The 26929-nt window shown below is 29.3% G+C and overlaps 9 protein-coding genes and 1 long non-coding RNA gene across 19 annotated transcripts in view; 5 read left to right on the top strand and 5 right to left on the bottom strand.

Annotated features, from left to right (window-relative positions):
- Window positions 1–3361, top strand: part of Sick (sickie) — a 109107-nt gene extending 105746 nt beyond the window's left edge. For all 4 annotated transcript variants that reach the window (XM_074245114.1, XM_074245104.1, XM_074245098.1 and 1 more), the window contains 2 exons: window positions 175–1806; window positions 2104–3361. In XM_074245114.1, coding sequence (XP_074101215.1) covers window positions 175–1806; window positions 2104–2253 — 1782 coding nt within the window. In that variant the 3' untranslated portion in view covers window positions 2254–3361. The remainder of the gene's footprint in view (window positions 1–174; window positions 1807–2103) is intronic.
- A 105-nt stretch (window positions 3362–3466) lies between these two features.
- Window positions 3467–6298, bottom strand: LOC141538469 (glycosaminoglycan xylosylkinase). Its single transcript, XM_074259951.1, has 6 exons — window positions 6177–6298; window positions 5593–6018; window positions 4794–5094; window positions 4451–4716; window positions 4056–4282; window positions 3467–3877 (listed from the first exon to the last, which is right to left on the bottom strand). The coding sequence occupies exons 2-6, from the start codon at window positions 6016–6018 to the stop codon at window positions 3649–3651; spliced, it is 1449 nt and encodes a 482-aa protein (XP_074116052.1). The 5' UTR covers window positions 6177–6298; the 3' UTR covers window positions 3467–3648.
- Window positions 6299–6542: 244 nt separating this feature from the next.
- Window positions 6543–9614, bottom strand: LOC141526281 (pre-mRNA-splicing factor 38B). 3 transcript variants are annotated; one of them, XM_074241219.1, is made up of 7 exons: window positions 9396–9614; window positions 9226–9324; window positions 8857–9134; window positions 8287–8450; window positions 7705–8100; window positions 7096–7356; window positions 6543–6960 (listed from the first exon to the last, which is right to left on the bottom strand). In XM_074241219.1, the coding sequence occupies exons 2-7, from the start codon at window positions 9251–9253 to the stop codon at window positions 6894–6896; spliced, it is 1194 nt and encodes a 397-aa protein (XP_074097320.1). In that variant the 5' UTR covers window positions 9254–9324; window positions 9396–9614; the 3' UTR covers window positions 6543–6893. The 3 variants fall into 3 exon arrangements, with proteins under 3 accessions (XP_074097320.1, XP_074097312.1, XP_074097328.1); XM_074241211.1 differs by having other exon boundaries at window positions 9226–9614; XM_074241227.1 differs by having other exon boundaries at window positions 8287–8438; window positions 9226–9613.
- Window positions 9615–9999: 385 nt separating this feature from the next.
- Window positions 10000–13408, top strand: Tsr1 (Tsr1 ribosome assembly factor). Its single transcript, XM_074258993.1, has 11 exons — window positions 10000–10185; window positions 10342–10705; window positions 10765–10978; window positions 11050–11247; window positions 11348–11557; window positions 11619–12003; window positions 12083–12306; window positions 12395–12658; window positions 12741–12851; window positions 12927–13134; window positions 13206–13408. The coding sequence occupies exons 1-11, from the start codon at window positions 10104–10106 to the stop codon at window positions 13322–13324; spliced, it is 2379 nt and encodes a 792-aa protein (XP_074115094.1). The 5' UTR covers window positions 10000–10103; the 3' UTR covers window positions 13325–13408.
- A 144-nt stretch (window positions 13409–13552) lies between these two features.
- Window positions 13553–14753, top strand: LOC141537850 (nucleoside diphosphate kinase 6). The gene is made up of 3 exons (XM_074259038.1): window positions 13553–13755; window positions 14198–14501; window positions 14569–14753. Exons 1-3 carry the CDS (start codon window positions 13678–13680, stop codon window positions 14733–14735), a joined length of 549 nt encoding a protein of 182 aa, XP_074115139.1. The 5' UTR covers window positions 13553–13677; the 3' UTR covers window positions 14736–14753.
- Window positions 14754–15073: 320 nt separating this feature from the next.
- LOC141537820 (uncharacterized) lies at window positions 15074–17019 on the bottom strand. Of its 4 annotated transcripts, none has more exons than XM_074259005.1 (6): window positions 16905–17019; window positions 16719–16796; window positions 15935–16424; window positions 15549–15806; window positions 15326–15465; window positions 15074–15242 (listed from the first exon to the last, which is right to left on the bottom strand). In XM_074259005.1, exons 2-6 carry the CDS (start codon window positions 16750–16752, stop codon window positions 15082–15084), a joined length of 1083 nt encoding a protein of 360 aa, XP_074115106.1. In that variant the 5' UTR covers window positions 16753–16796; window positions 16905–17019; the 3' UTR covers window positions 15074–15081. The 4 variants fall into 4 exon arrangements, with proteins under 4 accessions (XP_074115106.1, XP_074115112.1, XP_074115118.1 ...); XM_074259011.1 differs by having other exon boundaries at window positions 16719–16790; window positions 16905–17013; XM_074259017.1 differs by lacking the exon at window positions 16905–17019 and adding an exon at window positions 16860–16882 and having other exon boundaries at window positions 16719–16790.
- Window positions 17020–17103: 84 nt separating this feature from the next.
- Kfase (kynurenine formamidase) lies at window positions 17104–19072 on the top strand. The gene is made up of 7 exons (XM_074259030.1): window positions 17104–17326; window positions 17412–17493; window positions 17857–17958; window positions 18067–18201; window positions 18267–18537; window positions 18595–18730; window positions 18810–19072. Exons 1-7 carry the CDS (start codon window positions 17312–17314, stop codon window positions 18942–18944), a joined length of 876 nt encoding a protein of 291 aa, XP_074115131.1. The 5' UTR covers window positions 17104–17311; the 3' UTR covers window positions 18945–19072.
- LOC141537800 (uncharacterized) lies at window positions 18988–22613 on the bottom strand. The gene is made up of 5 exons (XM_074258983.1): window positions 22509–22613; window positions 22121–22284; window positions 20964–22053; window positions 20244–20852; window positions 18988–20112 (listed from the first exon to the last, which is right to left on the bottom strand). Exons 2-5 carry the CDS (start codon window positions 22184–22186, stop codon window positions 19133–19135), a joined length of 2745 nt encoding a protein of 914 aa, XP_074115084.1. The 5' UTR covers window positions 22187–22284; window positions 22509–22613; the 3' UTR covers window positions 18988–19132.
- A 121-nt stretch (window positions 22614–22734) lies between these two features.
- Nop60b (dyskerin pseudouridine synthase 1 Nop60B) lies at window positions 22735–25688 on the top strand. Its single transcript, XM_074240175.1, has 7 exons — window positions 22735–22875; window positions 23228–23352; window positions 23628–23960; window positions 24044–24454; window positions 24548–24919; window positions 25002–25238; window positions 25342–25688. The coding sequence occupies exons 1-7, from the start codon at window positions 22863–22865 to the stop codon at window positions 25402–25404; spliced, it is 1554 nt and encodes a 517-aa protein (XP_074096276.1). The 5' UTR covers window positions 22735–22862; the 3' UTR covers window positions 25405–25688.
- Window positions 25689–25749: 61 nt separating this feature from the next.
- Window positions 25750–26716, bottom strand: LOC141525627 (uncharacterized). Of its 2 annotated transcripts, none has more exons than XR_012478877.1 (5): window positions 26702–26716; window positions 26427–26628; window positions 26309–26361; window positions 26129–26218; window positions 25750–26054 (listed from the first exon to the last, which is right to left on the bottom strand). It is a non-coding gene; the product is annotated as an uncharacterized LOC141525627 (long non-coding RNA). The 2 variants fall into 2 exon arrangements; XR_012478880.1 differs by having other exon boundaries at window positions 26427–26569.
- Window positions 26717–26929: the final 213 nt, after the last annotated feature.

Here is a 26929-nt window from a genome sequence, read left to right as displayed (position 1 = left end):
TTTTTAATAAATAAAAAATTTAAATAATAGATCGACTTATAAAACTTGCTCAATGCCATCAACTATAAAATTACACCCAGTTAAACCACTCGAGCTTGATAATTCTTATAACAGTTATTATTTATCGAGAAAAAATTCTCGAACAAAATTAACCTGACAATAAAAAAATTCCAGAACGAAATGCTGAACCTGAAGCAGAACAACGAGCGACTGCAGCGCCTAGTAACCTCAAAGTCACTAACCTCGTCGCAATCATCCCTGCCAAGCGACCCAGAACGCCGGTTCTCAATGACAGAGGTCGTGTCGAGCGTAGCAGCGCTCTCTAACGGCGAGCATTCATCAGAACAGCTTCAAGACTTGGGAGTTCCGGAACACCCAATCGTTCCCAGCACCAGAACATACCCTTCAACAACATCAGAGCCAGTAATCGAGCAGGAGACCGACGGGAAGCGAATCCACGTGGCAGTGTACCTGGGCAGCGAGAATAGCTTCAACTTGAACCTACTGACCGACGGAATTAGCAGCGAGCCGCCTCACTGCGTTATCGCGAGCGTGTGCATCTCCAACAAGACCACCTGGGACTCTTTGGACTCGACAGTGCGCCGCTGCTTCAAGGACTACGTCTCCCGGGTGGACCCGGTGACTACTTTAGGACTGGGAGTTGAGTGTGTCTCTTCCTACCACCTCGGAGAAGCTTCTAGATGCACTTCGGACTCTCAGCATCCTGAATTGCTGCCCTGCGGGTACTTGATAGGTCACGTCAAAACAATTTTCCTGGTCCTCAGCGGGTACTCCTGGTTGGCAATCGACACGCTGATCCCTAGGTCGATAGTCCAGAGGTTAATCAATCTCCTGACGGAGCACCGTCGCGTGATCCTCTGCGGGCCCAGCGGAACCGGGAAGAGCTACCTTGCTGGAAAACTTGCCCACGCTTTGGTGGATTCTGACTCTGACGGGGAAAACAAAGACGCAGCTGCTGTGGCGACCTTTAATGTTGATCACAAGTCCAGCAAGGAGTTGAGACAATACTTGGCGCACATTGCTGAACGCTGCGACTCCAACGCAGCTGATGAATTACCCAGAGTAATTATTTTGGAGAACTTGCAGCATGCTGCGTCTTTGGGCGAATTGTTCAGCGGACTCTTGGGAACTAGACACCTGTCCTGCCCAGCGATCATTGGAACGATGAGCCAGGCGACCTGCAGCACCACTAACTTGCAACTGCATCACAACTTCCGATGGGTGCTCTGTGCGAACCACATGGAACCTGTCAAAGGGTTCCTGGGAAGGTACTTACGCAGAAAGCTGCTGGAACACGAGCTCAGAGAAGACGGTTCCAGGAACGCAGAGATGGCTGCTGTCGTTGAGTGGCTGCCCAGGGTCTGGCTGCACTTGAATAAGTTCCTGGAGACTCACAGCAGTTCCGATGTTACCATTGGTCCCAGGTTGTTCCTGTCCTGTCCGATGCAGGTCGCTGGATCTCAGGTTTGGTTCACTGATCTGTGGAATTATACGGTCATGCCTTACCTCACTGAGGCTGTTAGAGAAGGACTGACGTTGTATGGAAGACGCGCCAGTGGAAACGGGAACACTGATGGCGGCTGGGAGGATCCGACGCAGTTTATTGTCAACAGTTATCCTTGGGTTTCCGCACATGCTGTTCATGGTGGGAGTGATAATCTTATGAGATTGAGGCCCGAGGAAGTTGGGTATGATGTCGTTAATTCCGGGCATAATCCCGGAGTTGGAGCTTCTAGTGTTAAAAGTCTTGGCAGCGCGCACAGTGATACTGAAGGAGATCCATTGGTAAGTTTTTAGAATTTATATTTCATGATATTAAATTTAACTGTCACTTTACAATTGTTTTAATTTTTTTTAACAAATAAATTATAGCAAAAAAAAATTATTTAAAAAATGGACTTAAAGAAAATTAAAAAATTAAAAATTTTATTTATTTAAATTTATTATCCATATTAATGAATGAATCTATTATTTCTTACCATCGCAATAACCAGACCTTGATTTGTCTGTATATTAACACAAATCTATAAATAAATTTATAATAATAAAACAGTGGACTTATTGAGTAAATTTGTGTTTCAGTTAAATATGTTGATGAGACTGCAGGAAGCCGCGAATTATTCAAGTCCACACAGCAACGACAGCGACTCTGTTACTTCTCTAGACTCATCTCACACTCGACACTCAGAAGATCTTACTCCATCATCTCGAGGAGTAGAGTCCACTCTATAAATCACCAACGTAATTAATATTTTTACAAGAAATAAAAATACCGAGGCAATAAAAATTAAAACAATAATAATAAATATTATTATTATTATTTTTACCAGTTTGCTAAAAAAAATTTACAAATTTTTAATACTTTTTAATTTTAGTAAAGAAGCGGTCTAATATAATGGCGATAATTTTTATGTAAAGCATCTGTATACAATGCAATAAATCATATTTTGTGTCAATATATATTTTAATTATAATAATAACAATTAAAAAAAAATGTATTGATGTCTTTACAAATAAGGACAGACTGTGTGAGGTGAAAGTGATGAATTTTTAAAAATCAAGTACAGTATTAATCAAGAGTATCAACTCGACATTTAATAAATTATTATAAATAATAATAATATTAATAATTTAATAAATAACGATCAAAGGTTCAATAATTGATAATATATCTGACTAAAAAATAAAATAGTAAAAGCAACAATTAACCAGTAAATATTTCTACGGTTCTTATTATATTTATACAGATCATTTAAATAATTAAATTTAAAAAAAAAAAATTTTTTTATTTAATTTAAATGTTAATATATAATATAAATAATATTAATTAAAAATAAATGTGACTACGCCGCTGAATTTTATATAAATTATCTGAAATTTAATATAATAAATGAAAAATAGTTATGTAAGCTTGTGAGTAATTCTGGTCATTATTTTCGTTGTAAATAAATCCAAGTAAATAATAAAAATAACTTTTTTATGTATGTGAATCGGCTAAATTGCAATAGTTTGTTTATGTAAAAATAATTAATTAATTAAAAAATTAAGTAACGCTATTTCATTATAATAAACTGCTGAGATTTTTTAAAAAATGAATATATAAATTTTTGTAACTTTTAAATCTATTAAATATTAATGTAAATGTTTTTTATGTACACAATATGATCGAATTGATATACATATGTGACTGTAAATGTAAATTTACATTATATATATATGACAACAGCTGCATTTGGAAATATTTTTTACGTTTGTATTGTATTTGTAAAACTTTGCACGAGAAAAAAAAAAAAATTACCTAAAATAATTGTGTCATTAATAAAAATCTCATAAATGTTTATTAGTATTTTTTTTTTTTTATATATAAAAATTCCTAATTAATTTTTAACTGATAAAAAAAATTAATAAATAATTTTTTTTACTAAAAATGTATTTTATTAAACTGATAACTATATTTATAATTAATAAATTTCTACATTTATAATTTATAATACTTAATCATCGAATTTTAAAATTAAATATTGTACACGGCAGTGGTGATATTAATTATTATTATTTATTATTTAAATAATTTATTAAAAAAAAAAAAAAAAAAATAAAATAAAATAAAATTTTGAATAGAAAAAATCATCGATGATCTAAAATAACATTAGAAGGATATTTTTTAAGTTTTAAACAATATTCGACGACCGCGTAAATTGTAAGTAATCTTCTATCCATAGCGCTGAGATAATCTTCAGTTATGAGGGGAAGAACCTCAGATTCTACGGCTTCTTGAGCTAGAAGTTGCCTCAATGAAGCACTTAAAGCTCCTCCGCCTAGTAATTGCAGCCTATCCCACGTTGTTTTATGAATCCTATAATAATAAAAATAATAAATATTATAAAATATTTTTTTTGTGTATTAATTAATCAATTATCAAGACAAGCTACAAGTGGATTATCTAGTGGCGGAGTAGAAAGTAGTACAATTAACAACTGCCAGGGGTCTAATTATTTAATTACACTGAGTTTAAATTAATCGGACGGGCTTACATGCAACACTGGTACAGCGGAGCCAGTATGTCGATATGATCGATGTCGGGATTCGCCAAGCTTTTTCCATTATCTATTAATAATACAGCTGGATTATGGAAATTGTTCTGCATCAATTCGTAGTGATGACGGTCTCCATTATCGAGGAGAAAATCAAAGATCGCTGTATCTATTAAGTCGAGAAGACGACTAGAGGCATGAGGAGCATATGTTTTGCTTTCCTTTACCTAAATAAATAAAAAAAAAATTTTATTTTAATTATTTTAATTTTTGTAAATTATTAGAATAAAAAGTAATTATAAAATTTATAAATTTTATAAATTTTATTATTATTTTTTATAATCTTCAAGGTTGCTAGTAATAATATTAAATAAATAAATAAATTAAAAAAATACCTTATCACAATAATTTTGATTAGTTTCCCATTGAGCTAATTTATTACGCTTATAAGTTCTCTGCCAGGGATGTCGATGTTTAAAAAGCTTCAACGAGGATGGTAACCACAGAATTAAAGCACCTTCAAGTATATTATTAGTACTACAAACAGGATCTGACGCTGAACAATAATGACAATTTCCATATAAACAAGTTTCATTAGCTTCTTCAAACATTGTCGCTGATACTTCTGCTGTAGTTTTACTCTGTACTTCTTTTAAATTTACTAAAAAAAAAAAAAATAAAAATAATTTTTAATGAATTTTATAAAGTAGTTATTTAAAATTGAAATTAATGAATTACATTTTCTAATAACTGTTAAAGGAACACGTCTTAGGCCAAGTAAAGACGACAAATGAAAAGCAACAATTTCAGCATTGTGCCTGTCTTTTCCAAAGTACACTGGACCGTGTAAAACAGTGTCCCTGGAGTACCACTGTGGTTTAAATATTGCTTTTACATTTGGTTCTAATGTTAGCATTAATTTCAATTGCGTTCCCATCTGGGCGTTTGATACTTTTACTATTTTGGTTTTACGCAACGCGTTCAAAATTGTTCCTAGCTCTGGCGCTGCTGGTGGTAATAAATGATGCGCGTCTGGCCACTGTTGATAGATATTAAAATTTATTATCAATTGTTTTAACAATAATTATTTAATTTAAAATAGTACCTACAGAAATTAAAAAAAAAATTTGACTATTTTTTTAAAATAAATAAATATAAAAAAATAATTAAATTTAAATCAGCTGATACCTGACAATTTCTTTGGTTTTTATTTTTTTAATAATAATAATAAAAATATTTTAAAAATTTCCACTTTGGATTTTTTTTTATTAAATTATTTTTATAAAAATTCAAAAAATTGACAAATGTCAGCTGATTTAAGTTTCATTAAATTTAATATTTGTTTTATGACATAAAAATCAGCTGACAGCTGTCAATTTTTTAAATTTTTATAGCAAATCAATAATAATAAAAATGTTTGTAAGAATTTTTTTATTAAAATATTTTCACAAAAATTTAGAGGTTATAAAAATCCAAAAATTTGACAGATGTCAGCTAACATCAATATAATAAAATAAAAAATAAAAACATAACTTACATTATTATTAGGAATACTCCAAATATCATCTTTGGTATTAGGCATAATTTTCAATTCCATAAGCAGCCTATCGAGCAACAAAGCATAACTAGAATTACGTTTAAAATATTTAGACGGCAACAACCTCATCTCTACTTTTATTTTCTCTTCTATTTCATGAGTCAGTGATTTTTTCACTCGATTATTATTATTATTATCATCATAATTATTGCCATTAATATTATTATTATTATTATTATCATCACCGTTTATTTGATTATTATTATTACTATTTCTATCCTGTATTCTGTCATTGGCAATCGGGGAATTTCTAGCATACTTGTCAGACGGCGTCTCAACAATCATCCGTATAAAATAAATATTGACAGTCAAAACTAGTATTAAAAGCCCGCCAAGAGCTATTAGAGCACAACGTCTACCAATCATCTGTAATAAAAAAAAAAAACATTTCATTATTTTGCGCATGTATTTATCTATTTATCTTATAAACATGTCATTGACATTCTTCATTTTATAATTATTACGAAAATTTTTAACTCACAATTATCATTCTTTATTATTTATTTAATTTATTAATTAATTACCTTATATTCTTTTTTTTACACTTAAATAATATAAATAAACGTCCTTTGAGCCTCATTATTTATTAAAATTTCAACACACGTTTTTTCATGCTCACTTGACGTCATCTGAACTTCACTAGTTGCCGCCATATTTATTTTTCGTTTAAATAAAAATTATGACATTAAAGTTAGCTGTCACTTAACAATTTAAAAAAATTTTTTTAACAAATAAATTTGCTCCAAAAAATTATTTTTAAAAAATTGCATTTTTAATTTTTAAAAATTTTTAAATGTCAATTTTTTTTTGCCATAATTTATTTGTTAAAAAAATTCTAAATTTTACAGTAAAAAAAAAAAAAAAAAAGGAGAAAAATTTTAATATTTAAATTACACGATAACTTTATTTATTTATTATATATATTTATATAAAAAAAGAAGAATATTAAAACTACGAGAGATGTAATCAATTAAAATATAACAAACGTTATCAATTTTAAATTAAATGGCTCGGTTTTTAAATCGATATACTTACATTAATTTTGTTTAGTAAATTTATTTTATTTTTTCTTAATATTAAATTATAATTATTTTTCTTAATAATTAAAATTATTAACTTTATTTTATTATTCATTAACTTATTTAGCAATCAACTCATCAATTTAATAATAATTGTATTTTTAGGTACAATGTTTTTTTTATGTTGGTTTTTTTTTTTTTTTTTTTTTTTAAATTAGTTATTTAGTCCCGTCGTTGTCGTTCTCGTTCACGTGCTAACTCGGCTGCATAGTCCATTGGTGAACTTTTTCTGTAATAAAATTTATTTAATTATTTAATTAATTAAAATAAAAATTATTAAAATTATTTGTCATTTTTATATTTTTTTTTTTTTTATTAATTAATAATAATAATAAATAAATAAATAAAAAATAATAACATTCACCGTTCACGGTATCGATCTCGATAGTGTTCTCGACTTCGATCCCGAGTAGATCTTTCCTTACTCCGACTACGATGTCTTCTACTTTTTTCTCGACTGCGTTCACGACTCGTTCTCCGTGAATGTCGATCACGTTTCCTAGTTTCCTCAACTCTGCTGCTTCCATGGTCGCGATCTCTTGAACGATCACGTTCGCGAGATCGTTTGCGTTCTCGATCACGATCACGATGTCTGTCTCTGCTGTCTCTGCGTTCCTCATCAGATCTGAAACGTTTAATCACACACTCCATTTACCACGAATCTTCAAAAAACCAAGATTAACATCTCAAAATAATAAATACAATAATTAATAATAATAATAATAATTAAAAAAAAAAATTGAGGGACAAGTGTAAAATTTTTAAGTACCCCCTGAAACGCAATTAGCGTACGGGTGTATATTATTTTCCTGGACTAGATCCACTGTCTCCAGACCCCTTAATTTTTCTCCTGGCAATTTATTAATTAATATTAATATTAATTAATTAAAATACCTAAAGTACTTATAAAAAATTCAAACTAAACTAAAATAATTATAATAACGTGATTTAAAGTCATACCACGTAGACGCACCTGGCTCGCCATTGACTCGTACGTGATTCAGCTTCACCCCAGTGAGCATCGCTGTCGGAAATGTGTCTAGGCTGGCTCCTGGCCGTTGAATTACCATTATCCTTGCGACCGGCGCTATACTTCCCATGATTATTCAGTGTAATAGGTGGCTTGGCATTGCGAGCGTTTATTGTCTGCTGAGGAAACCTTTCACTCAAACGCTGCTCAAGCTCCTTCTGTATCGGGACCGGTATCCTGGGAAACAGCGTCGAGAACCACTCGAGCTTGGTCAAAAATTGCTTTAAAATTTCCCCCATCTTCATCATTTGCCCACCACCGGCTTTAACATCAAACTCTTCCTCGTCGTCCAGGTACTCGTCATACCAGCTAAATAAATCTGCTGGTGGTTGTGTGTATCTAATAATAAATCCAAATATTTATTTTAATATTCAGGTCGCTTATTTATAGCTTCATCGCTTTTTAAATAAAAGGTTATTCTATTTTATTTTATTTATGTAATTATTCAATCAATTTATTTGTCTTTTATTTCTACTGTTAAATAAATAGATCAATATTTATTGATTTATTAATTAATTTTATTACCTTATATACATAAATCCTAAAGCTCGAATATAAGGCGAATCTGGATGATTGATAAGTCCATTTAGTTGCTTCCTCGTCAATCTCAAGGTAAATAATTTATAAAGTAAACAATAGGCCGTTGATACTATCCCTCCAGCTCCAACGCCGCGTACCTGCATGAACCGCTAAATTACAATCCTCGTGTCAAAATTAATAGCATTCACATTTAAAAACTACATTTCACCAAAACATGCTACTCTGTAACCATTAAAACTTATTAATTTATTAATTAGAAATTCAAAATTATTTCTACTGTCCCAAGAACCCATAAAAAAAAAATTACCAGAAATTTTATAATTTTTTTTTTTTTTATTGAAAAACATTTTTTATGACTTTTTTTAATAAAAAAAATTATTTAAAAAATTTTCATGACTTTTCTTAATAAAAAATTTTCATAATTAAAAAAAAATTAAAAAAACCAAAAATAAAATTTTTCAAAATTATAAATTAACTAAAAATAAAAATAATTAAAAGCCCAAAAGAAATTAGCATGCATGATGATATGATTACCAGTAACAAAAACATACTCACGCCTCCACACATTCCAGTTTGTCCCGCGGTTTTCCTGCTGCCCTTCTCCCAGGGCTCCAAGTGGGCAACTTTGTAATAAATCTCATCAATAACCTCGTGGTAAGTTTTCAACTCATACAAATTAACCTTAAAGTAATGCGACGACAAAATGTTCGTCAGGATCAAGGGGTTGAGGTTCATGGTGCGCTCATTGCCCCAGAGCGCGAGGACATTTGACTTTTTTCCCTCCCGGGGCTTGCGCTCCTCCTCGCAGCCGCTTGAGTTGTTCCATGGTGATCCTAGTAATTGAATATTAAAATTAAAATTTTGAATTAATTAAAACAATAATCGATAATTGATTTTTAAAATAATTAATAAAATAACAGTTACCTTCAACACCATCTTCTTGGTTCTGCATGATTAATCCTGAGACTGAATCATTCACGAGAAATTAAATTGTAAAATAATTCACGATGAGTTTTTCGTCGCCTTTATAAAATAATTAATAAATACTCGGTACTAATGCTAATCACTTTATTCAATTACGTAAATAAACTCACTGTTTATCATGTATCATGAATGTTTATTTGTGTATGCAGCGACAGGAATGTTACTAAGGTTACTTATCTTTTAAAAAAATTATTGACAGACAGGAAATATCTTCAACTTTGTTGTTTATGATCGATTGTTTTATTTTATAAATGATTATGTGAAAAAGCAACGCGTGAAAAGCTAAATTAACTTGGATCTTGGAGATTCATTGAATGACAAATGATAAATAAGAAATACTTGAGATAAAAATGGCGACTGTAAAGCGACATCTTTTTTTAAGTTTGTATTTTTGGTTTATTTTTTTTCTGGTGGCAGCACTTGCTGCCAAAGATATTTCTTTAAAATAAATACCGCGAATTTTTTAATTTATTTAAAATTACAAATCAGATGATTTATTAATTTTAAATTTTAATTAAAAAAATTAATATCAAATTTATAAAAAATTTTTTAATTTAATAAAAGAAATGAATTTTTTTTAAACATCAAAAATTATAAATTTTTTAAAATAATTTATAATTTACGCTCCTTTTTTTAAACAGATGGCGCTGTCCCTTATTTCTTTACTGATAACCTTTTTTTATTTAAGTTGTGTCCAGTTCCATGTGTAAGCACATGGTTTGTACAAAAACAAATTATTACAATTGATAGTTATTATCAACAACTGCAATTTATTAATTATTGTAAAAGTTAATTGTTAATTAATAACAATAATAAAAATGACGCGAATGAAGAAAAATCACAAGAATCATAACACTGGTAAACATAGGAGCAAACGTGAAATTAAACGTTCCTCAGAAGGTTATATTTATTTTTATTAAATATTATATTTTGAAAAATTAGTTAAAAATTTATTATTTTGTAAAAAATAATTTAATTTAATTTTTTGCGTGTATTAAAAAAATTTTTTTTTTTTAATTTTATTTATTATCATTAATGGTTGATAAAATTTTTCAGGTAAGGTCAATGTAAAGACTTTAACTAAGCGAAATAAATTAATAATGACGAAAGATCAGCGTCGCAACCAATCCAATCAGAATCGTTTAAAAAAACGAGAAGAAATTCTGATGGAAAAACGTAAAATCGGAGGCGAAGAATCGGCTCCAGTTTTGATAGCTGTTGTTCCTCTGCAAGACAATATTGAAGTGAATAATATTCTAAGAATTCTTAAACAGTCAGAAAATCATGTGGGTAAAAATAAAAAACCTAAAAAGAAATCTAATTCTGAAAAAATGGCTACTGATGATGATGATGATGATGATGATGAAAATGCTGATGAAGATATGGCTGCTATTAATGAAGAAACTTTTACTCATATAAGGTATGGATCAAATTTAGTTTTATTATTATTAAATAAAGTAATCAAAAATTTTTTTTCAGTCTCACGAAGCTTAAGAAGAAATTTGAGATTATAGTCCCGTGCAAAGATAATTTATTTGACACATTAGACGTGATGAAAGTTGCTTCAACGGTTTTGTTTGTTATTAAAGACAATATCGATGAGTGGGGCGAACAGATATTGAAGACTAGTATTCCTCAGAAATTACCAACAAGCATGGTCATATTTGCTGATCAAAATGAGAATTCTATTACGGTATTTTTAAAAATTTCTTCAGTATATAAATTTATACCTTTAATTTAATAATTAAATAATTTTTATTACAGAAAAATAAAGCTAAGAAAGTACGACAAAATATTATTAAATCAATCCAGAAATACTTACCTGAAGTAAGAACTCAAACTCTGAACAATTCTATTGACGCTTACAACGCATTGAGAGTTGTTAGTGAACAAGAACAACAGAGTATTTTCTACAGAAATAACCGGCCGCATTTTATTTCTGAGCGTTTCGATTTTAGTCCTGTAAGTCTTTTTAATTTAACAAATAAAAAAAAAAAAAAAAAAAAAAAAAAATATTTTTTAAAATTAATTAAGGTTGATTATTTATTTATTTTGAATTTAGGAAACCGATGACAAGGGAACATTAAAAGTAACGGGATATTTAAGAGGAAAAACGCTTTCAGTTAATGGTTTGGTATACATAATTGGAGTAGGAGACTTTCAGATGTCTCAAATTGATTCGCCGACTTCTGATCCTTTTTCTGGAAAATCAAACGGCATGAATGTTAATCAAGAAGTCAATGTATTGGAACGTGCTGATCCTGCATTACAAGTAATTAATTAATTTATTTATTATTTTTATTTATTTATTTATTATTTTTATTTTATTCCAGGAAAATTTAGAATCTGAAAACACTCCAGACCCAATGGACGCTGAACAAACTTGGCCAACTGCTGAAGAATTGGAAGAAGCAAAACGAGAGCGGATGGAAAAGAAAAATATTAAGCGAGTGTTAAAAGGTACATCTAACTACCAAGCCGCTTGGATTATCGACGATGAAGAGTATGATGGCGAAAGTGACAGTGATGATGATGATGATAATGAAAACGAAGAGAATGAAGAAACTATGGCAGTCGATAAGGGCGACTCGGATGAGGAAAGCCAATTGGATGACGATTACGAAACCATAACTGAGTCTGAAGCTCCATTGGATGAACAGAGGTATGATGAAGAATTGGATATTATGGAAGAAAGACAAGCCATGGTTAGATTCAAAGGTACAAAAAATATTTTTTTTTAAATCCATTAATATTTGATCAACAGTTTATTAAATTAAATTTTTTTTTGAATTAACAGAAGCTAAAGAAGACGCACAGTTCCCTGATGAAATGGATACTCCTCAGGATATTCCTGCAAGAGAACGATTCTGTAAGTACCGAGGACTGGAGTCATTCCGTACAAGTCCTTGGGATCCTAAAGAAGATTTGCCGACGGATTATGCTCGTATATTTCAGTTTAAAAATTTCCAAAGGACTACTAAAACTATTTTGAAGAAAAATGAAGAAATTATTGGAGTTGAGGTTTGTTAAAAATTATATTTAATTTTATTATTATTATTATTTGATTAAAGTCAATAATAATAATAATAAAGTATACTTAAATTTTCAGCCTGGATCTTACATCACAATCCATGTAAAAGATGTACCAAAAGACGTGTTCGAAGATCATATCAGACAGAAAAAACACTTGATTGTATTTGGCTTACTGTCTCACGAACAAAAAATGTCTCTGTTGAACGTCGTGTTGAAAAGAACTCCAGATCCTGATTCTGAGCCAATTGCTTCTAAAGATAGACTTATCTTCCAATGTGGATTTAGAAGATTTATCACTGCGCCGATTTTCAGTGAACATACTTTCACACCTAAGCATAAGGTTTGCTTTATAATTAATTATGACATTCCTTACAAATTTTATTTATTTATTATAAATAAAAATAATGATTATTTTATTTCAGTACTTGAGATTCTTCCAACCAGGAGAGACAGCTGTTGCGAGCATGTACGCTCCAATCGTGTTTCCACCCTGTCCAGTTTTATGCTTCCAGCAAAAAAATAATGAATTGCCTGTAAATATAAATTTTAAAAATTATTTTTTATTTAAATATTTGGATTGTGCTTAATATTAGGAATTTTTTTTTTAGAAACTTGTTGCTACTGGAAGTGTTTTATCAGCAAATCCAGACAGATTAGTAATAAAGCGTGTGATTTTAAGTGGGCATCCTTTCAAAGTATTCAAAAGATCTGCATCTATTAGATTCATGTTCTACAACCGTGAGGACATTGATTGGTTCAAACCAGTCAAGTTACGCACCAAGCATGGCCGTCGTGGTCACATTAAGGAACCTTTAGGTAGGAAAAAAATTAATTTCTTTTTAAAATTTAGTTTTGATTCAGTATTAATAATTAATTCAATTTTTTAGGTACTCACGGGCATATGAAGTGCGTGTTTGACGGCCAGTTGAAATCGCAGGATACTGTTTTGATGAACTTGTTCAAACGCGTTTATCCAAAGTGGACTTATCAGCAATGTTTTTATTAACATTATTATAATAATAAATTTTATACTTCACTGATGTATAATAATTAATAATAATAAAATTATATTAAAAAAAAATTATGAAAATTTTTAATAAGCATTTTTTTATTATAATTAATTACTATCTATTCCTGAAAATTAATTAGAAGGGGAGTGGGGAGGTTCAGTTTCTTATTGGATATTTCGACAGCAAACATTTGAATGATTCAAAAATACGCGGCCTGATTTATTATAAAACTTGATAAACATGACGAGTTGAGAATAAATAATTCTGTCATTAGATAATTAAAATATATATAAAAAATAATTAATTAACAACTGACAAGTCATAATTTTAATAAAAAAAATACTGAAGAATGAGATCTAATAATCCATTGCAGCTGACTCTCGCTATTTTGAAGCCTCACGTCATAAAAAATCCGTTCGCGCTTCAGGTGAGTTTAACCTAAAAATTAATTTGATGAAATTTACAGACACTTGATGTTTTTTTTTTTTTTTTATTTTTATTAAAATTAAATAATATACTTGGTTAGAAATAATTATTTTTTAAAAATTACACTGGTAATTTTTTTTTTAGAAATAGAATTTTTTAAATAATTTTTTTTGCTGTAATTTATTGGTTAAAAAGTTTCTAAAAATCATCAGATGTCTCTCAATTTTGGAAAAAAAATTAAATTAAAAAGTTTCACATGTAAAAATTAATAAAAAAATACAAGTAAAAATTTTTAGAAGCATTTTTTTATTGTAATTAATTTATTAAAAAAATTTTTTAAATTAACAGCTGACGATTAACTTCAGTATCATAATTTTTTCTATAATTTTATAACAAAAAAAAAAAAAAAATTTAATATTAATTAATTCTAAAACTCTTGACAGAAAATACGACAGCTGATAATCGACAATGATTTCAAAGTAGTTAGGTCCCGCCGGACTAAAATCACCTTCAGCGAGGCAAGTTTTTTTTACCAGGACCACAAGGATAAATTTTTCTACAACCGCCTGGTGACTTTTATGAGCAGTGGACCTTCAGACATTCACATTCTAGCACGAGATAATGCTATTGTCAGGTGGAGAGAACTTATGGGCCCTACAAAGGTCTACCAGGCTCAATATTTAGTTCCAGAGTCAATTCGCGGTAGATTTGGACTCTCTGACACCAGAAACGCCACCCACGGATCAGGTGATTTATTTTTCAATTTAAATTTGTGAATAAAATGAATTAAAAAATTTTTTTTTTAAACTTTTAGATTCTCCAGACTCAGCAAAAAGAGAAATAAAAGTTTTTTTTAATGATTTTAACATTGACGAGTGGTTTGACCAAGAAGAAATTTATTTCAAGCATGAACAGCTAAAATTTGACCAAAATTTATTTTTACACATAATTGACAAATCACTACAGCCTCTTCCATCGTGACAAAAATTATTAAAACACTCCACACTAGTTATAATTAATTGTTAACTATTTTTTAAAGAGTAGGAAATTAAATAAAATCCTAAATTTATCCAAAAAAAAAAAATACTTAGTGTTTATTTTGTACTTGACAAAAGTCTTTACGTTTAATTGTACATCAGACTAGTTGACATTATTTTTTAAGCTTCATACTATAGTACAATTATTTACATTATTCGTAAATACATAATTTATTTATATAAATTAATTAATATTATTAATAGGCAATCAGTGATTTTTTATTTTTATTTTTAATATTTAAAGCACTTGGAATGTTTTATTTAATTATTAATCTTATCTCAAGTCTTAATTAAGCGTCTGTTTTAACAAACACTTTAGGACGCGAGAATATTTTAATTCCTTCTTCTAGTTTATTTAATTGTTTTTCAATCTCCATTTTTTTCTTCTGGCAGCGCAGCGTGTCTGACCGTATTGGCATTTTGTTTAATTCATTAACAAATTCTTGATAATCTATAAAAAAAAAAAATTCAATTAAAAAAAATTTATTCTCTTAATATTATAAATTTAATTAAATTTTTAAAATATATTCATACTTTTTTTTAATAAACGTAAAGTTTCTTTACGTTCATTATCAGGTAACGGAATATGGCCAGCTGGACAATCAGAATTAGCTGCTTCTAATTTAGCTTGCTCAATTTTTAATTGCTGCTCTTCTTTTCTTTCAAGTATATACCTTAAAAAAATTTTTTTAATAATTAAAAACTCAACAATAATAATCAATAATATTATTATTATAATTATTACTACAATAATTACTTGGGAACAACTCCTTTGCGATAATTAGGCGGTACAATACCATTATTCAACTGAGCAGCCAATCTCGCAGCAACAGTTATTTTTTCTTTGTTCATTTTAACAAAGTCTTTATCTTTTCCCGGAGAAGGCGAATCTATTTGTTTGATATTTAAGGATCTAGCAGGTGAAGGATCTCTACCCAAGTCTAGATTCAAATTGACGTCTTCTTTAGACAGTGATTTATCTTCTTCAGTTTCTCTGCTCCTACTTGATGGATATCTGCAAAAATTCCAAAATAAATTTTTACAATAAATTAATTTTTATAAAAAAAATATTTTAAAAAATTCACTTTTAATTTTTTAAATTATAATTTGTGATAAAAAAATTCTAAAAAAATATTTACAGACCTAATAACACCTTCGGAGTACAAACTGTCTAAATCATTGGAATCTAATGTCTGAATACCTTGACTCCGAGACTCTTTTTTCTCAACCTCGCGAGTAATGTCCAAATTACTGACACCGTTCGCCAAATTAGAACTTAAATTGCATTGAGATTTGTACTCTCTGGATTTTAATTTATTATTACTGTTGCACAGATTAGAATTTATAGAATCACATGATTTGTTGTCTCCAGTCTTGACGAGACTTGGAGCGCTAGACTTGCGACTCATAGCTTTGTTGCTCACTTTACTCTTGTCGCTCTTCGATAACACTGCGCTGGAGCCGCGGATACTAGAGTAGACTCTCGGGGCGACATGTTGGTACTTATTGCTAATCCTCGGGCCAGTTTTAGGCCTCGGTTTATCTACTTCATCTTCTTCTTTAGTGTTATATTTCTCCATTTGCCGCAAGCTTTTGACATTTTCATACAAAAAATTTTTTTTTCTCGGCGGCTCTGAAGTAAAAAAATTGCAAGTTGATTAAATAATTCTACTGCAATCAGCTGACATCTAAAATTTGTTTTTATAACAAATAAATTATTTAAAAAATTTATAAAAATTAATTTATAAAAAAATTGATGTTTAGAAATTAAAAAAAAAAATTTTTTTGGAGCAAATTTATTTATTAAATAAATAAAAAAAATTATTAAGTGACTGAAATTTTTTCTATTTTTTTTTTAAATAATTTTTATAAAAATTATCAAATGTCTTTTAATTAAAATATATTAATTAAATAAACAAACACTTACTTGGGTTTGGAAAAATACCTTTCAACGTCGTCATAACCAAAAATTAAGTAAACAAAAAAATATATTTTTCACCTAAAACTTTTAATAATAGTAAATAATAATTATTAAACAAACAAGTGTCGCCACTTTATTTTTTCTCACTTTTAATTTTATTTAAAGCATAAATTGTCATGCTCCAAAAATTACCTCAAAATATTTTCGGTGTGTCGTTGCCAAATAACAACTTATTTTTTATATATATATGTTTGTGATTTGTGATAAAACAATATATATGTATACATAACAGCCATCTTTCCCGCTTAACCCAATAAAAACATAACATATTAAATATTTAACCTCGCAGGCAAGACAGTTTTCTTCTTTTTCTTCGAGCAAAGCAACAAAAAAAACACCGCGATATAAAATTTAAAAAAAATTATCTCACAAGAGTATAAACCATTACTTACCCTCCTACAATCTACAATTACAGTACTTGCATAACGACATTCTTGGACTGTTATAAAAAATAACTTTTCAGTATCCGGCTTGTCTTCTTCAAGACTATAAATACATATTGACATTTTAAAAATTAAAAGTATAATTATTGATCAACTATGTCTATTGATCTGGTAAGTAAACTGGATTAAACTTACATTGATTAATTATTATTATGGAAATTTCAATTATTAACTAACCAATATGTTTTTTGTCTAGCATGAGAAATTGTACAACCCGAGCGCGTGGAGCAAAAATTATACTGAAGGCTATGAGGACTTTTTAAAAATTTCTATTCAAGGTAAAATTTTTGTAAAAATTAATCTAGCAGATTAAAAAAAAAGACAAAATAAAATTGATAGGTGAAAATTAAAAATGCAATTTTTTTTTAAATATTTTTTTAAAAAATTAAATTTAAAAAATGACATTAAATGTAGCTGTCACTTTATAATTTTTTAATTTTTTTAACAAGCAAATTTGTTCCAAAAAATTGGATTTTTAATTTTTTTTAATTTCTACCTGTCAATTTTTTTTTTTTATCATAATTTATTTGTTAAAAAAATTATTAAACATTTGCTAAATTAATTTTATTTTTAATTTCATAAAATAAATTTTATTAACGATAAAATTATTAAGGTTGCTTGTTAATGAAACCTTATTTCAGCGACGATTGATGCCAGAAATTCTATACCCTGCAAGTTGGACGTATCTTATGGACCCACTGAGCTTATGAAGTATGACTACTATGGAACCAACTTACCCAATGGTTTTATTTTATTTTTTTTTTAATAATTATTTAAATAATTGGTTTTTTTTTACTAAAATTAATTTTAAAAAATTTTTACAATTTTTTTTTACTCTATTTTATTTTCAGATGCGCGAGTTTTAATTTTTATTCACGGTGGATACTGGCAGGAAGGAAGTAAAGAGCTTGCTGGGTTTCATATTAAGCCATTAGTATCCAAAGGAATAAAAGTATTTAACTTGGGATACAATTTATGCCCGCAAGGTAATTAATGTAATTAAATAATTATAGTTACAAAGCCAAATCTGAAAACTTGTAATTTTTTTCAGTGACTTTGAGCAACCTAGTAACAGAAATAAGAAGCGGAATAGAAGAAATATTAAAAGTATGCCGTAAAATGGGTTGCAAGGACGTTTGGATAGCTGGACATAGTGCTGGAGCTCATTTAGCAGCTTCACTTTTATACGACCGTGAGTGGCTGACGACTCTAAAACAGTCCAAGCAATTGCACTTAATAAAAGGCCTTATTTTAATCGCCGGTATTTACAGTCTCGAGCCTTTACTGACCACCAGTTACAACGAAGCTTTAAAACTAACTGAGTAAGTAATTATTCTGTTGATTAATAAAAAACAAAATTTAAAAAAAATTAATTTCAGCAATGAAGTAAAAAATTTGAGCTTCAATGAACTAGATATGAGTAAATCCGAAGCAATCAACAACATAAAAGTTATTGTAACAGTCGGTGAAAAGGACACGCCGGTGTTTATTCAAGAATCAAAAAATTATTCAAAAGTAATAAAAGATAATTATTTATTAAAGTACTTTAAATGAACAAAGGAAGATAGTTATAATTAATAACATTTTATTCCAGAGGCTTATTGAGTTTGTGGATCAAGTTGAGTTTGTTTTACTGAGAGAAATGATCGACCACTTTGACATCGTCGAAAATTTACATGATCCCAATTACTCATTAATGAAGATAATTATAAATAATATTATTTCATAACCCGTAAGATAGTATCAAATATATAAATATATTATTCTCTATATTTTATAATTTTAGAATTGACAATTTTATATTTTTAATTTTTTTTTTTTTTTTTATTAAATTGTAAAAAAAAAAAATAATTGATACTATACAAGTTCTCAATGAGAAGAAAAACGACAAAACAATTTATTTTTATCACTTATTTATCATGACATGTGTCCATTTGATCGTGGTGGTCTATTAAAATAATCAAAATTTTTAGTTGGCGCGTTTGTTTTTGCCGCCGTAGGATTTCTAACTCGACATGGTCTTATGTTACCATTATTAATATTATTCGGTAAATTTGTTGGTCTATTTCTAGTTTCATTATTGGTATTATTATTATTATTATTATTATTATTTCTATTATTATTTCTATTATTATTGTTATTATTATAATTATGATTAGGATTAGCTAATCTTAAATTGTTACCATTATTGTTATTATTATTAAAATTATAACTAGGATTAGCTAATCGTAAATTGTTAACATTAATATAATTTTTGCCGGTTTCAGTGTTGGTAACTACAGGACGTCCACTTGACACTGCAGCGTTTGTGGCACAATTTTGACGTCTTACAAAATTATTATTGTTATTATTATTATTATTGTTATTGTTATGATGATTAATTTTATGAACAACAACAGGCCGTTTAGACTTAACTCGATGACCCCCACTAGCACTGGCAGTATTAAAAGCTTGAGCCTGATGAATCTGCATTGAGGTTCCTCTTGAAGGTCCTGGAGTAGGATTACTACAAACAGGCCAACTTGGATTAGCAACCCGACTTGGATTTGGCGTGGAAGTGGCAATCGGAGCTGATACAACAGAGCCAGAATTAATCCGACAAAAATTAGCAGCAGAAACCGGCACAATCCTTTTCAAAGCTTTTCCTCCGGGTAAATTTAGCACAGGTTTAACATTTTTTGAGACCGGCGAGTTTCCTTCCGTTGAATCAAGTTCGATTATTTCAATAGACGAATCATTTTGGACATTATTATTTTCTACAGCTGTCTCGTCAGAATCAGAATCCTTAATCTCTTGAGAGTTGGCCCAGAAACAGGGGGGCTTAGCGAATGACCTTAACTTCAACACTGGTTTGTCGTCAGCTTCATCACAGTGGTCGATGTCATCAGTATTACTCACTACAAAATTATTACATTGCATACAGTAATGTCTCATTAAATAAAACAGCTGCTTTTAATCTTATTAATATTAATATTGAAATATATATTAATTAAAATTCATCATCAATAATTTTATCAACATCACCAACCTTTTGAATTGTCATTTAAATTATCAGAAATGGATGAAGATGCTTGGTGTACTTGCTTCGATGTGCTCGCTAAATTTTCATCAACTACCTTACTTCCATTACTTCCGTTAGTCTTCGTCAACCCAGAAGTCCCCGCAGGCTCTATTATCTCCAACTCTTCTTCTAATTTTTTCTCTTCAACATCCACTTTATTATCCTGAACACCATTTTTTTCTAGGTCAGCCTCTGGATCGTCAGTTGCATCAGAGTCAGAATTTATGTCAACAACTGGAGTAACGCTGACGTGTCTTTCATCGTCTCCTTCATCCTCCTCTTCTTCTTCATCGTCATCATCATCATTGTCACTGTCCTCGTTGTCGTTATCAGACTCATTTAAGTCTGGCGGCTTACCGTTAGCATTAAGTTCTTCCTGCTTTCTTGTGTATTTGTCAAAGACTTCGTTTAATTTTTCGTCACCTATCTCACGATTTTCTTGCAATTTAGACAGCAAATCAAGATTATTTTGAGCTGGATCTTCATGATTTTCATACCACATTGAAAATGTATCGTAATAATCTTGTTGTCGTTCTTTTTTTAAGTATTCACCTAATTTTACAAATGCTTTTTTGGCTGAAAATTATTTTTAAAAAAATTTATTAATTTTTGTAATAAAAAAAAAAATTTATTAATTTTTGTAAAAAAAAAAAAAAAAAAAAAAAAAACAATAATAATAATAATTACCTTTATCATGTTCAGCTTGTCTAGTCAAACCCAAATTATGTTTTTCATTATAAGTATGAATGAGCTTCAAAATATCATGATAATCAGGAAAGAAATCATGCTTAATAATCTGATTAGAAAGAGAACTTTGTTTCTTCAGTCTATCATTAACAAAATTATTAATAGCTTTGTCAACTTTTGAAATCTCAGTAAGTTTAATGTGTTTAGGACGAAGATAAGACCTCCCAGCATCCGCCTGATTATCAGTAAACTTACACCATGCATTATACAGTTCAACCATGCGCCTCTTGTATCTCTCCAAAATCAAGTAAGTCGAATTATCTCCATCGTCCCAATCAACCTCTTCTTCTTCGAGTTTCTTTATCCTCTTCTGCACCAAGTCCATCGTCCTCTCTAATTTCTTGATCTGCCTTTCCCGCCTGAAGTATATTTCTCGCTCAGCCTCATCAGCCTCATCAGCATCATCAGCTGCTGCTGCTTCAGGTTCTGGCTGCCTATTTCTCGAGTTAGCCCTCCTGACCTTCATCTCATCCAATACCTCTTTGATGTGTATGTAAAAAGGGTCTTCTTGAAGCATTAAAATATTACGCTTGTTATTCAGCAATTCAGCAAAGGCCTCAGAGGCAGCGTAATCAGGATCCAGCTGCTCGTACTTGCGCTTGAGTTTCTCTACAATTTTGTGCATATCCGGGGTGCGTTCCCGACTCAGACACTGACTAATGAACATTGCGAACACATTTTCATGCTTGTTTTCAACGTTCACTGGTTCTTTTGTCTTGACAACTAGCAATGGTTTTAATCTACGATGATTATTATCACTTGTCCCAGAAGCTGATGAATCGGTGCTCAACCTTTTACTCCTCAAGCCAGCAGAAGTTGATGCGACACAAGTTTCATCAATTAATTTATCCTCTGATTTTTTTTTCGGCTCGATTTTATCTTTTGACAAGTCAACCTTAACTTTCTTCAGCGGTAACTCTTCAGTATCTTTCACTTTCCTTTTACCTTCCAAATTTTCTCGTTTTATTGAATGCCCCATCGGTGACATTTTTATCTTTGACGGCGATGAGTCACAGTCTACTAAATTTTTCTAAAACAATCAAATTACCATAAAAACAAATGAATAATTTATTTTTAAATTATCTAATAATACTTACCATCGGTAAATCTTCTATAGATTCTTCTTCGTCTGAAGATAAACAAATAACTTCCTCGCCAGGCATTTTATTTATTTATTTTACAAGTCAATTATTTTAACACAAAAAAAATTATTCAAAGTAATAATAATAAATAAAAAATAACCTCAGTTATTCGTCCATATCTGAAACAAATGAAAAATAATTCAACAATTAACAAAGAATATTTGATAATTTTTTAAAACACTTTTTGCACTTAAAAAAATATTATTTTAAATTATTTATCAGATTCAACAAGTGAATCAAAATTTTTTAATAATTTTTAGAAAAATTATTATTATTTTCATTAATTATTTATTTTATTGACTTTAAATATTTTTTTTTCTAATTTTAACAACAAAACACTCACCTGTTATTGTTAAAAAAAAAATAAACTTATAAATACGTATTATTTATAATTTTTTTATCTGGCAACTTCACAAATATAATTTTTCTTTCCCCCGTGACTTTTCTATCGCAGATTTGAAAACTACAATTAAAAACGAACTAATAAATCATTACTATTATTGTTATAATAAAAAAATATAGAACTGTCAGGTGCTGCCAGGTGGCGAAAAATTGAACTACGTTTGAATCCCGCGGCAGTTCTAGTCAAACTTATTCACAGGTTCTCGTAATTTTATAAAATGCTGGTAGTGTAGTTTTAGTTTTTTTATCAAACTAAGCGGTTCATAGTCCCACGTGTTTGTTAACAATTGTAATCATGGCTGAAATAGGTAATTATTAGAAAAAAATATTGTAATTAATGTCTAACAATTTATAAAAAAAATCCTAAATTTTTGATTAACTTTTATAATTATTATTTACGTTCTTTTAACAATTGATTCCCGCGTTGCATTGTTGGTGTAAACACGTGTCGTTTGTTACCCCGGTTGTTTAAATAAATTTATTTACACGAAATTTATGAGTAATTATCTATAAAAAATTTAATTATAGTTTTTCTTTTTTTATTTTTTAGATTAAATATTTTTTACTTTGATTTTTGTGATTATGAATCAGAAAGTTATGATTCAAGAGTGTGGTTGAGGTTAATGAGCCGACAAAGAGACTAATTTATTTAATTTTCAGAGAAAGCAAAGAAGAAGAACAAGAAGAAGTCCCTGGGAGAGCTCCAGGTGGCTATGGATTGTAAAATGGAGCCTTCTGACATTCCGGAGAAGCTAAATTGTAAAGATTGGCCTTTATTATTCAAAGTATGTATCTAAAAAATGATAATATAAATTTATAAATATTTAATTTGTAATAATTTTAATATTAGCAGACACTTGATCATTTTTTTTATTTTTCTTGAAAAATAAATTAGGTATAAAAATTATTTTTAAAAAATTGCATTGATAATTTTTTAAAGCTTCTAAAAATTAATTTTTTAAAATTAATTATTATTGCTATAATTTATATTATTAAGAAATCAAATATTTTTTTTTTTTTAAAACAAAAATAAATATTAATAATTATTTTTCTTGAACAGAACTTTGATAAAATGTTAACAAGGACAAAACATTTTACACCGTTGACAAGCGGATCAACCCCTCTGCACAGAACTCTATCAGAGTACGTTAAATCAGGATGCATAAATTTGGACAAACCATCAAACCCGTCTTCCCACGAAGTAGTCGCTTGGATCAAGCGAATCCTGAAGGTCGAGAAGACTGGCCACTCTGGTACTCTTGATCCCAAGGTATCAGGATGTTTGATAGTCTGTATCGACAGAGCAACGCGTCTCGCCAAGTCCCAGCAGTCTGCGGGAAAAGAGTATATCGCGGTATTCAAGCTCCACTCTGCCATAGAAGACACCCAGAAGGTAAATTAAATATTTGTCTATCTGAACTAATAATTGTCTGACTATCATTGTCTTACAATTAATAAAAATGTATATTTCTTCAGATAAGCCAAGCGCTGGAACGATTACGCGGTGCGCTGTTTCAAAGGCCTCCGCTGATTTCCGCAGTTAAACGACAACTGCGTGTGAGGACCGTCTATGACAGCTGGTTCCTCGACTACGACAAAGAGCGCAATATAGGAATTTTCAGAGTTAAATGCGAAGCTGGTTCCTATGTAAGAACTATTTGCGTTCATTTAGGTCTCTTCTTGGGAACTGGAGCGCAAATGCAGGAGCTCAGAAGAAATCGGTCTGGAGTTCAAAGCGAGGAAGATAATATGGTGACGATGCATGATATTCTAGATGCTCAGTGGTTATATGAGAACCACGGTGATGAATCTTATTTGAGGAGAGTTATCAAGCCATTGGAAGCTCTTTTGGTTAATCATAAAAGAATTATTATGAAAGACAGTGCTGTAAATATTTATTATTATTATAATTAGTATTATCACTAGGATTAACTCTAAAATTTATTATTAAAATCAATTTTTTTTTTTTTTTTTTTTAAGGTAAACGCAATTTGCTATGGAGCTAAAATTATGTTACCTGGTGTCTTAATGTACGACGACGGTATTGAATTGAACCAAGAAATAGTTATTGTAACAACAAAAGGAGAAGCAGTAGCTCTGGCTATAGCTCTAATGACTTCGCCAACAATGAGTGCTTGTGATCACGGAGTAGTTGCTAAAATAAAGCGTGTGATTATGGAAAGAGATGCTTACCCCAGAAAATGGGGCTTGGGCCCCAAGGCTTCAATGAAGAAACGTATGATTGTTGAGGGAAAATTAGACAAGCATGGTAAACCCAATGAAAATACACCTGCTGATTGGTTATCGGGTTACGCTGATTATTCTCAAGCACCTCAACAGACTGTACCTAAGGTATTTTTTTTTTTTTTTTTTTTTTAATATTTTAATTAATTTTTATTAATTTATTTTATTAATTGCAATTTAAAAATTTTAGACGGAAGCAAATGGAGTCAAAGAAACAGGACAAAAACGTAAACGAGAAGAATCAGAATCAGGTGAACCTGAAGCCGAAAAAGCTGAAGTGAAGGTTAAGACAGAGCCTCAAGAAATGGAGGTTGATCAAGCGGCCAAAGATAAGAAGAAGAAAGAAAAAAAGAAGAAGAAAGAAAAGAAAGAAAAACATGCTGAAGTTTCTATGAATGAAACTATGGAAACTGAAGGAGAAGCAGGAGTAAGTCTTTTTTTTTTTTTTTTTTTTTTTTTTTTTCTAGATTTGTGTTGTAATTTATTTTTAATTAGATTAGCTTACTAATGACTTCATTTAATTTTTTTAGGAAACACCCAAGAAGGAGAAGAAAAAGAAAAAGAAGAAGAGCAAAGAAGAAGCTCAGGAATAATTTTGTATTGAATCTTTAGCCATCTCTGATGATTACTGTATATAACTATTACGTAATTCTTTACATTTAATATCTAATCGTCAAACAGGCGTTGGGATTAGATTTTTTTCTACGTTTATTTTCAATCCCAAACTATTTACAAATTCATATTTAGGTGTAAGGCCAATTTATCTCTCCATTTGTAATTCTTAAGCTTTTTTCTTTAAAGTAAGAAAAAGTTTACGTTATGTAAGAAAGACAAGCATTTACTAGATTATTTTCTAATAAAGTATTTTTAAACTTTATTTTATTTTCTTAATTAATTATGATAACTCAACTATGTAAGGATTAGAATATATTTACCAATTTTATTTTAATTATTACACTTTATTAATAAGTTAATTATATATTAATCTGTTTAATGAAATTTTTATAAATTTACGTACTTCTTTATTGAAGTTTATATTTCAGTCTTGTTTTTTATTCTTCATTTCAAAATAAACACTTTTGAAAAGTTTGTAATGATCTGAATATAAATGCGCTCCGCATTTGTAACGATCATTGTTTTTACAGTTTTTACGAGAGTACTTGTACATCATTTCATCGTAAAAATCTTTTATATGCGTCATTTTAATCACAGGAAAAAATGCTAACGCGCATGAGAAAAAAATCTGAATAAAAAATAATTAAATTAAATTAATCAAAATGTTAATTTTTTAAATAAATAATTAAATAGTATTCTTACTGAATAACGCGATAATTTTGAAATTTTGTTAAATAATCTTTTCTTCATCTTCATTATAAAAACCAATTTTATTTTAATAAACACTAAATCCTAAAAAAAAAAAAAAAAAAAAAAAAAAATATAATGATCATTGTAAATGACACTTAGTAAAATAATGCGTGATTAAATAAAAACAATTACCAAAATCATCTGCAAGAAACAATATTTAGAGACATTTTAATATCTTTTGACACCTAAAAAAAAAATAAAATAAATTAAAATGTTTTATAAAATAATAAAATATTTATTAAAAACTCACGAAGCAAAGTATGTACACAAACAGCATGTTATTCGAATTATCTCAGTCTGACGAAACTATCAGAATAGTTGTTGGGATGTGAATGTAATATTTACATGTGTACAGTGCAAAAAAAGACTGTCATGCCTTCTAGTGGATTATTTCTTCCAAGTTAGTTTGAAAATAATTTTTTCGCAAAATAAAAAATAAAATTTAAAAACAGCTGATCAAAAAAATAATTATTTTACAATCAGCTAATTTTTATTAACCTGTCATTAAAAATAATTTGTACTTACATTTTTATCTGAATGTATTTTAAAAATATTTTTTGACTAATAAATATATATTTCGCACCGGAAGTGATGAAAAGCGGAACTGCAAAGTCAAAAAAAATGTATTTCAATTATTTTTTTTTTTTTTTGAGATGTCAAAAATTTCTTCTTTCACTTGAAAAAATAATTAAATTTCACTTTTTCTTCTTGAGTTACGCCTGACATTAGTGACAAATTAATTACAAATGAACA

The sequence above is a fragment of the Cotesia typhae genome, unplaced genomic scaffold (genome assembly GCF_013202065.1).
Source record: "Cotesia typhae breed Kobodo isofemale line unplaced genomic scaffold, CoteBio_Ctyphae contig_11, whole genome shotgun sequence".
Classification (NCBI taxonomy): domain Eukaryota; kingdom Metazoa; phylum Arthropoda; class Insecta; order Hymenoptera; family Braconidae; genus Cotesia; species Cotesia typhae.
Note: the sequence above shows the minus strand (reverse complement) of the source record. Positions and strands in the feature narration are given on the sequence as shown.

Coding starts and splice junctions, on each gene's coding strand:
- LOC141526281 (XM_074241211.1), bottom strand. CDS start 9,253: ATGCAGAACCAAGAAGATGGTGTTGAAG. Junction 9,135..9,225: donor CCAAGAAGATGGTGTTGAAG/GTAACTGTTATT, acceptor TTCAATTACTAG/GATCACCATGGAACAACTCA. Junction 6,961..7,095: donor CGAGATCGATACCGTGAACG/GTGAATGTTATT, acceptor ATTTTATTACAG/AAAAAGTTCACCAATGGACT.
- LOC141538469 (XM_074259951.1), bottom strand. CDS start 6,018: ATGATTGGTAGACGTTGTGCTCTAATAGCTCTTGGCGGGCTTTTAATA. Junction 5,095..5,592: donor GGAGTATTCCTAATAATAAT/GTAAGTTATGTT, acceptor ATCTATCAACAG/TGGCCAGACGCGCATCATTT. Junction 4,717..4,793: donor TTTAACAGTTATTAGAAAAT/GTAATTCATTAA, acceptor TTTTTTTTTTAG/TAAATTTAAAAGAAGTACAG.
- Tsr1 (XM_074258993.1), top strand. CDS start 10,104: ATGACGCGAATGAAGAAAAATCACAAGAATCATAACACTGGTAAACAT. Junction 11,558..11,618: donor GTGCTGATCCTGCATTACAA/GTAATTAATTAA, acceptor ATTTTATTCCAG/GAAAATTTAGAATCTGAAAA. Junction 12,004..12,082: donor AGCCATGGTTAGATTCAAAG/GTACAAAAAATA, acceptor TTGAATTAACAG/AAGCTAAAGAAGACGCACAG.
- LOC141537820 (XM_074259005.1), bottom strand. CDS start 16,752: ATGACGACGTTGAAAGGTATTTTTCCAAACCCAA. Junction 15,466..15,548: donor CGCAAAGGAGTTGTTCCCAA/GTAATTATTGTA, acceptor AATTTTTTTAAG/GTATATACTTGAAAGAAAAG. Junction 15,243..15,325: donor TTTACGTTTATTAAAAAAAA/GTATGAATATAT, acceptor TTTTTTTTATAG/ATTATCAAGAATTTGTTAAT.
- LOC141537800 (XM_074258983.1), bottom strand. CDS start 22,186: ATGCCTGGCGAGGAAGTTATTTGTTTATCTTCAGACGAAGAAGAATCT. Junction 22,054..22,120: donor CTATAGAAGATTTACCGATG/GTAAGTATTATT, acceptor TGATTGTTTTAG/AAAAATTTAGTAGACTGTGA. Junction 20,853..20,963: donor ACAAGCTGAACATGATAAAG/GTAATTATTATT, acceptor AATAATTTTCAG/CCAAAAAAGCATTTGTAAAA.
- Nop60b (XM_074240175.1), top strand. Junction 23,353..23,627: donor ATTGGCCTTTATTATTCAAA/GTATGTATCTAA, acceptor TTTCTTGAACAG/AACTTTGATAAAATGTTAAC. Junction 24,455..24,547: donor TTATTATGAAAGACAGTGCT/GTAAATATTTAT, acceptor TTTTTTTTTAAG/GTAAACGCAATTTGCTATGG.
- Kfase (XM_074259030.1), top strand. Junction 17,494..17,856: donor TTTAAAAATTTCTATTCAAG/GTAAAATTTTTG, acceptor ACCTTATTTCAG/CGACGATTGATGCCAGAAAT. Junction 18,731..18,809: donor AATCAAAAAATTATTCAAAA/GTAATAAAAGAT, acceptor ATTTTATTCCAG/AGGCTTATTGAGTTTGTGGA.
- LOC141537850 (XM_074259038.1), top strand. CDS start 13,678: ATGAGATCTAATAATCCATTGCAGCTGACTCTCGCTATTTTGAAGCCT. Junction 13,756..14,197: donor AAAATCCGTTCGCGCTTCAG/GTGAGTTTAACC, acceptor AACTCTTGACAG/AAAATACGACAGCTGATAAT. Junction 14,502..14,568: donor AAACGCCACCCACGGATCAG/GTGATTTATTTT, acceptor TTAAACTTTTAG/ATTCTCCAGACTCAGCAAAA.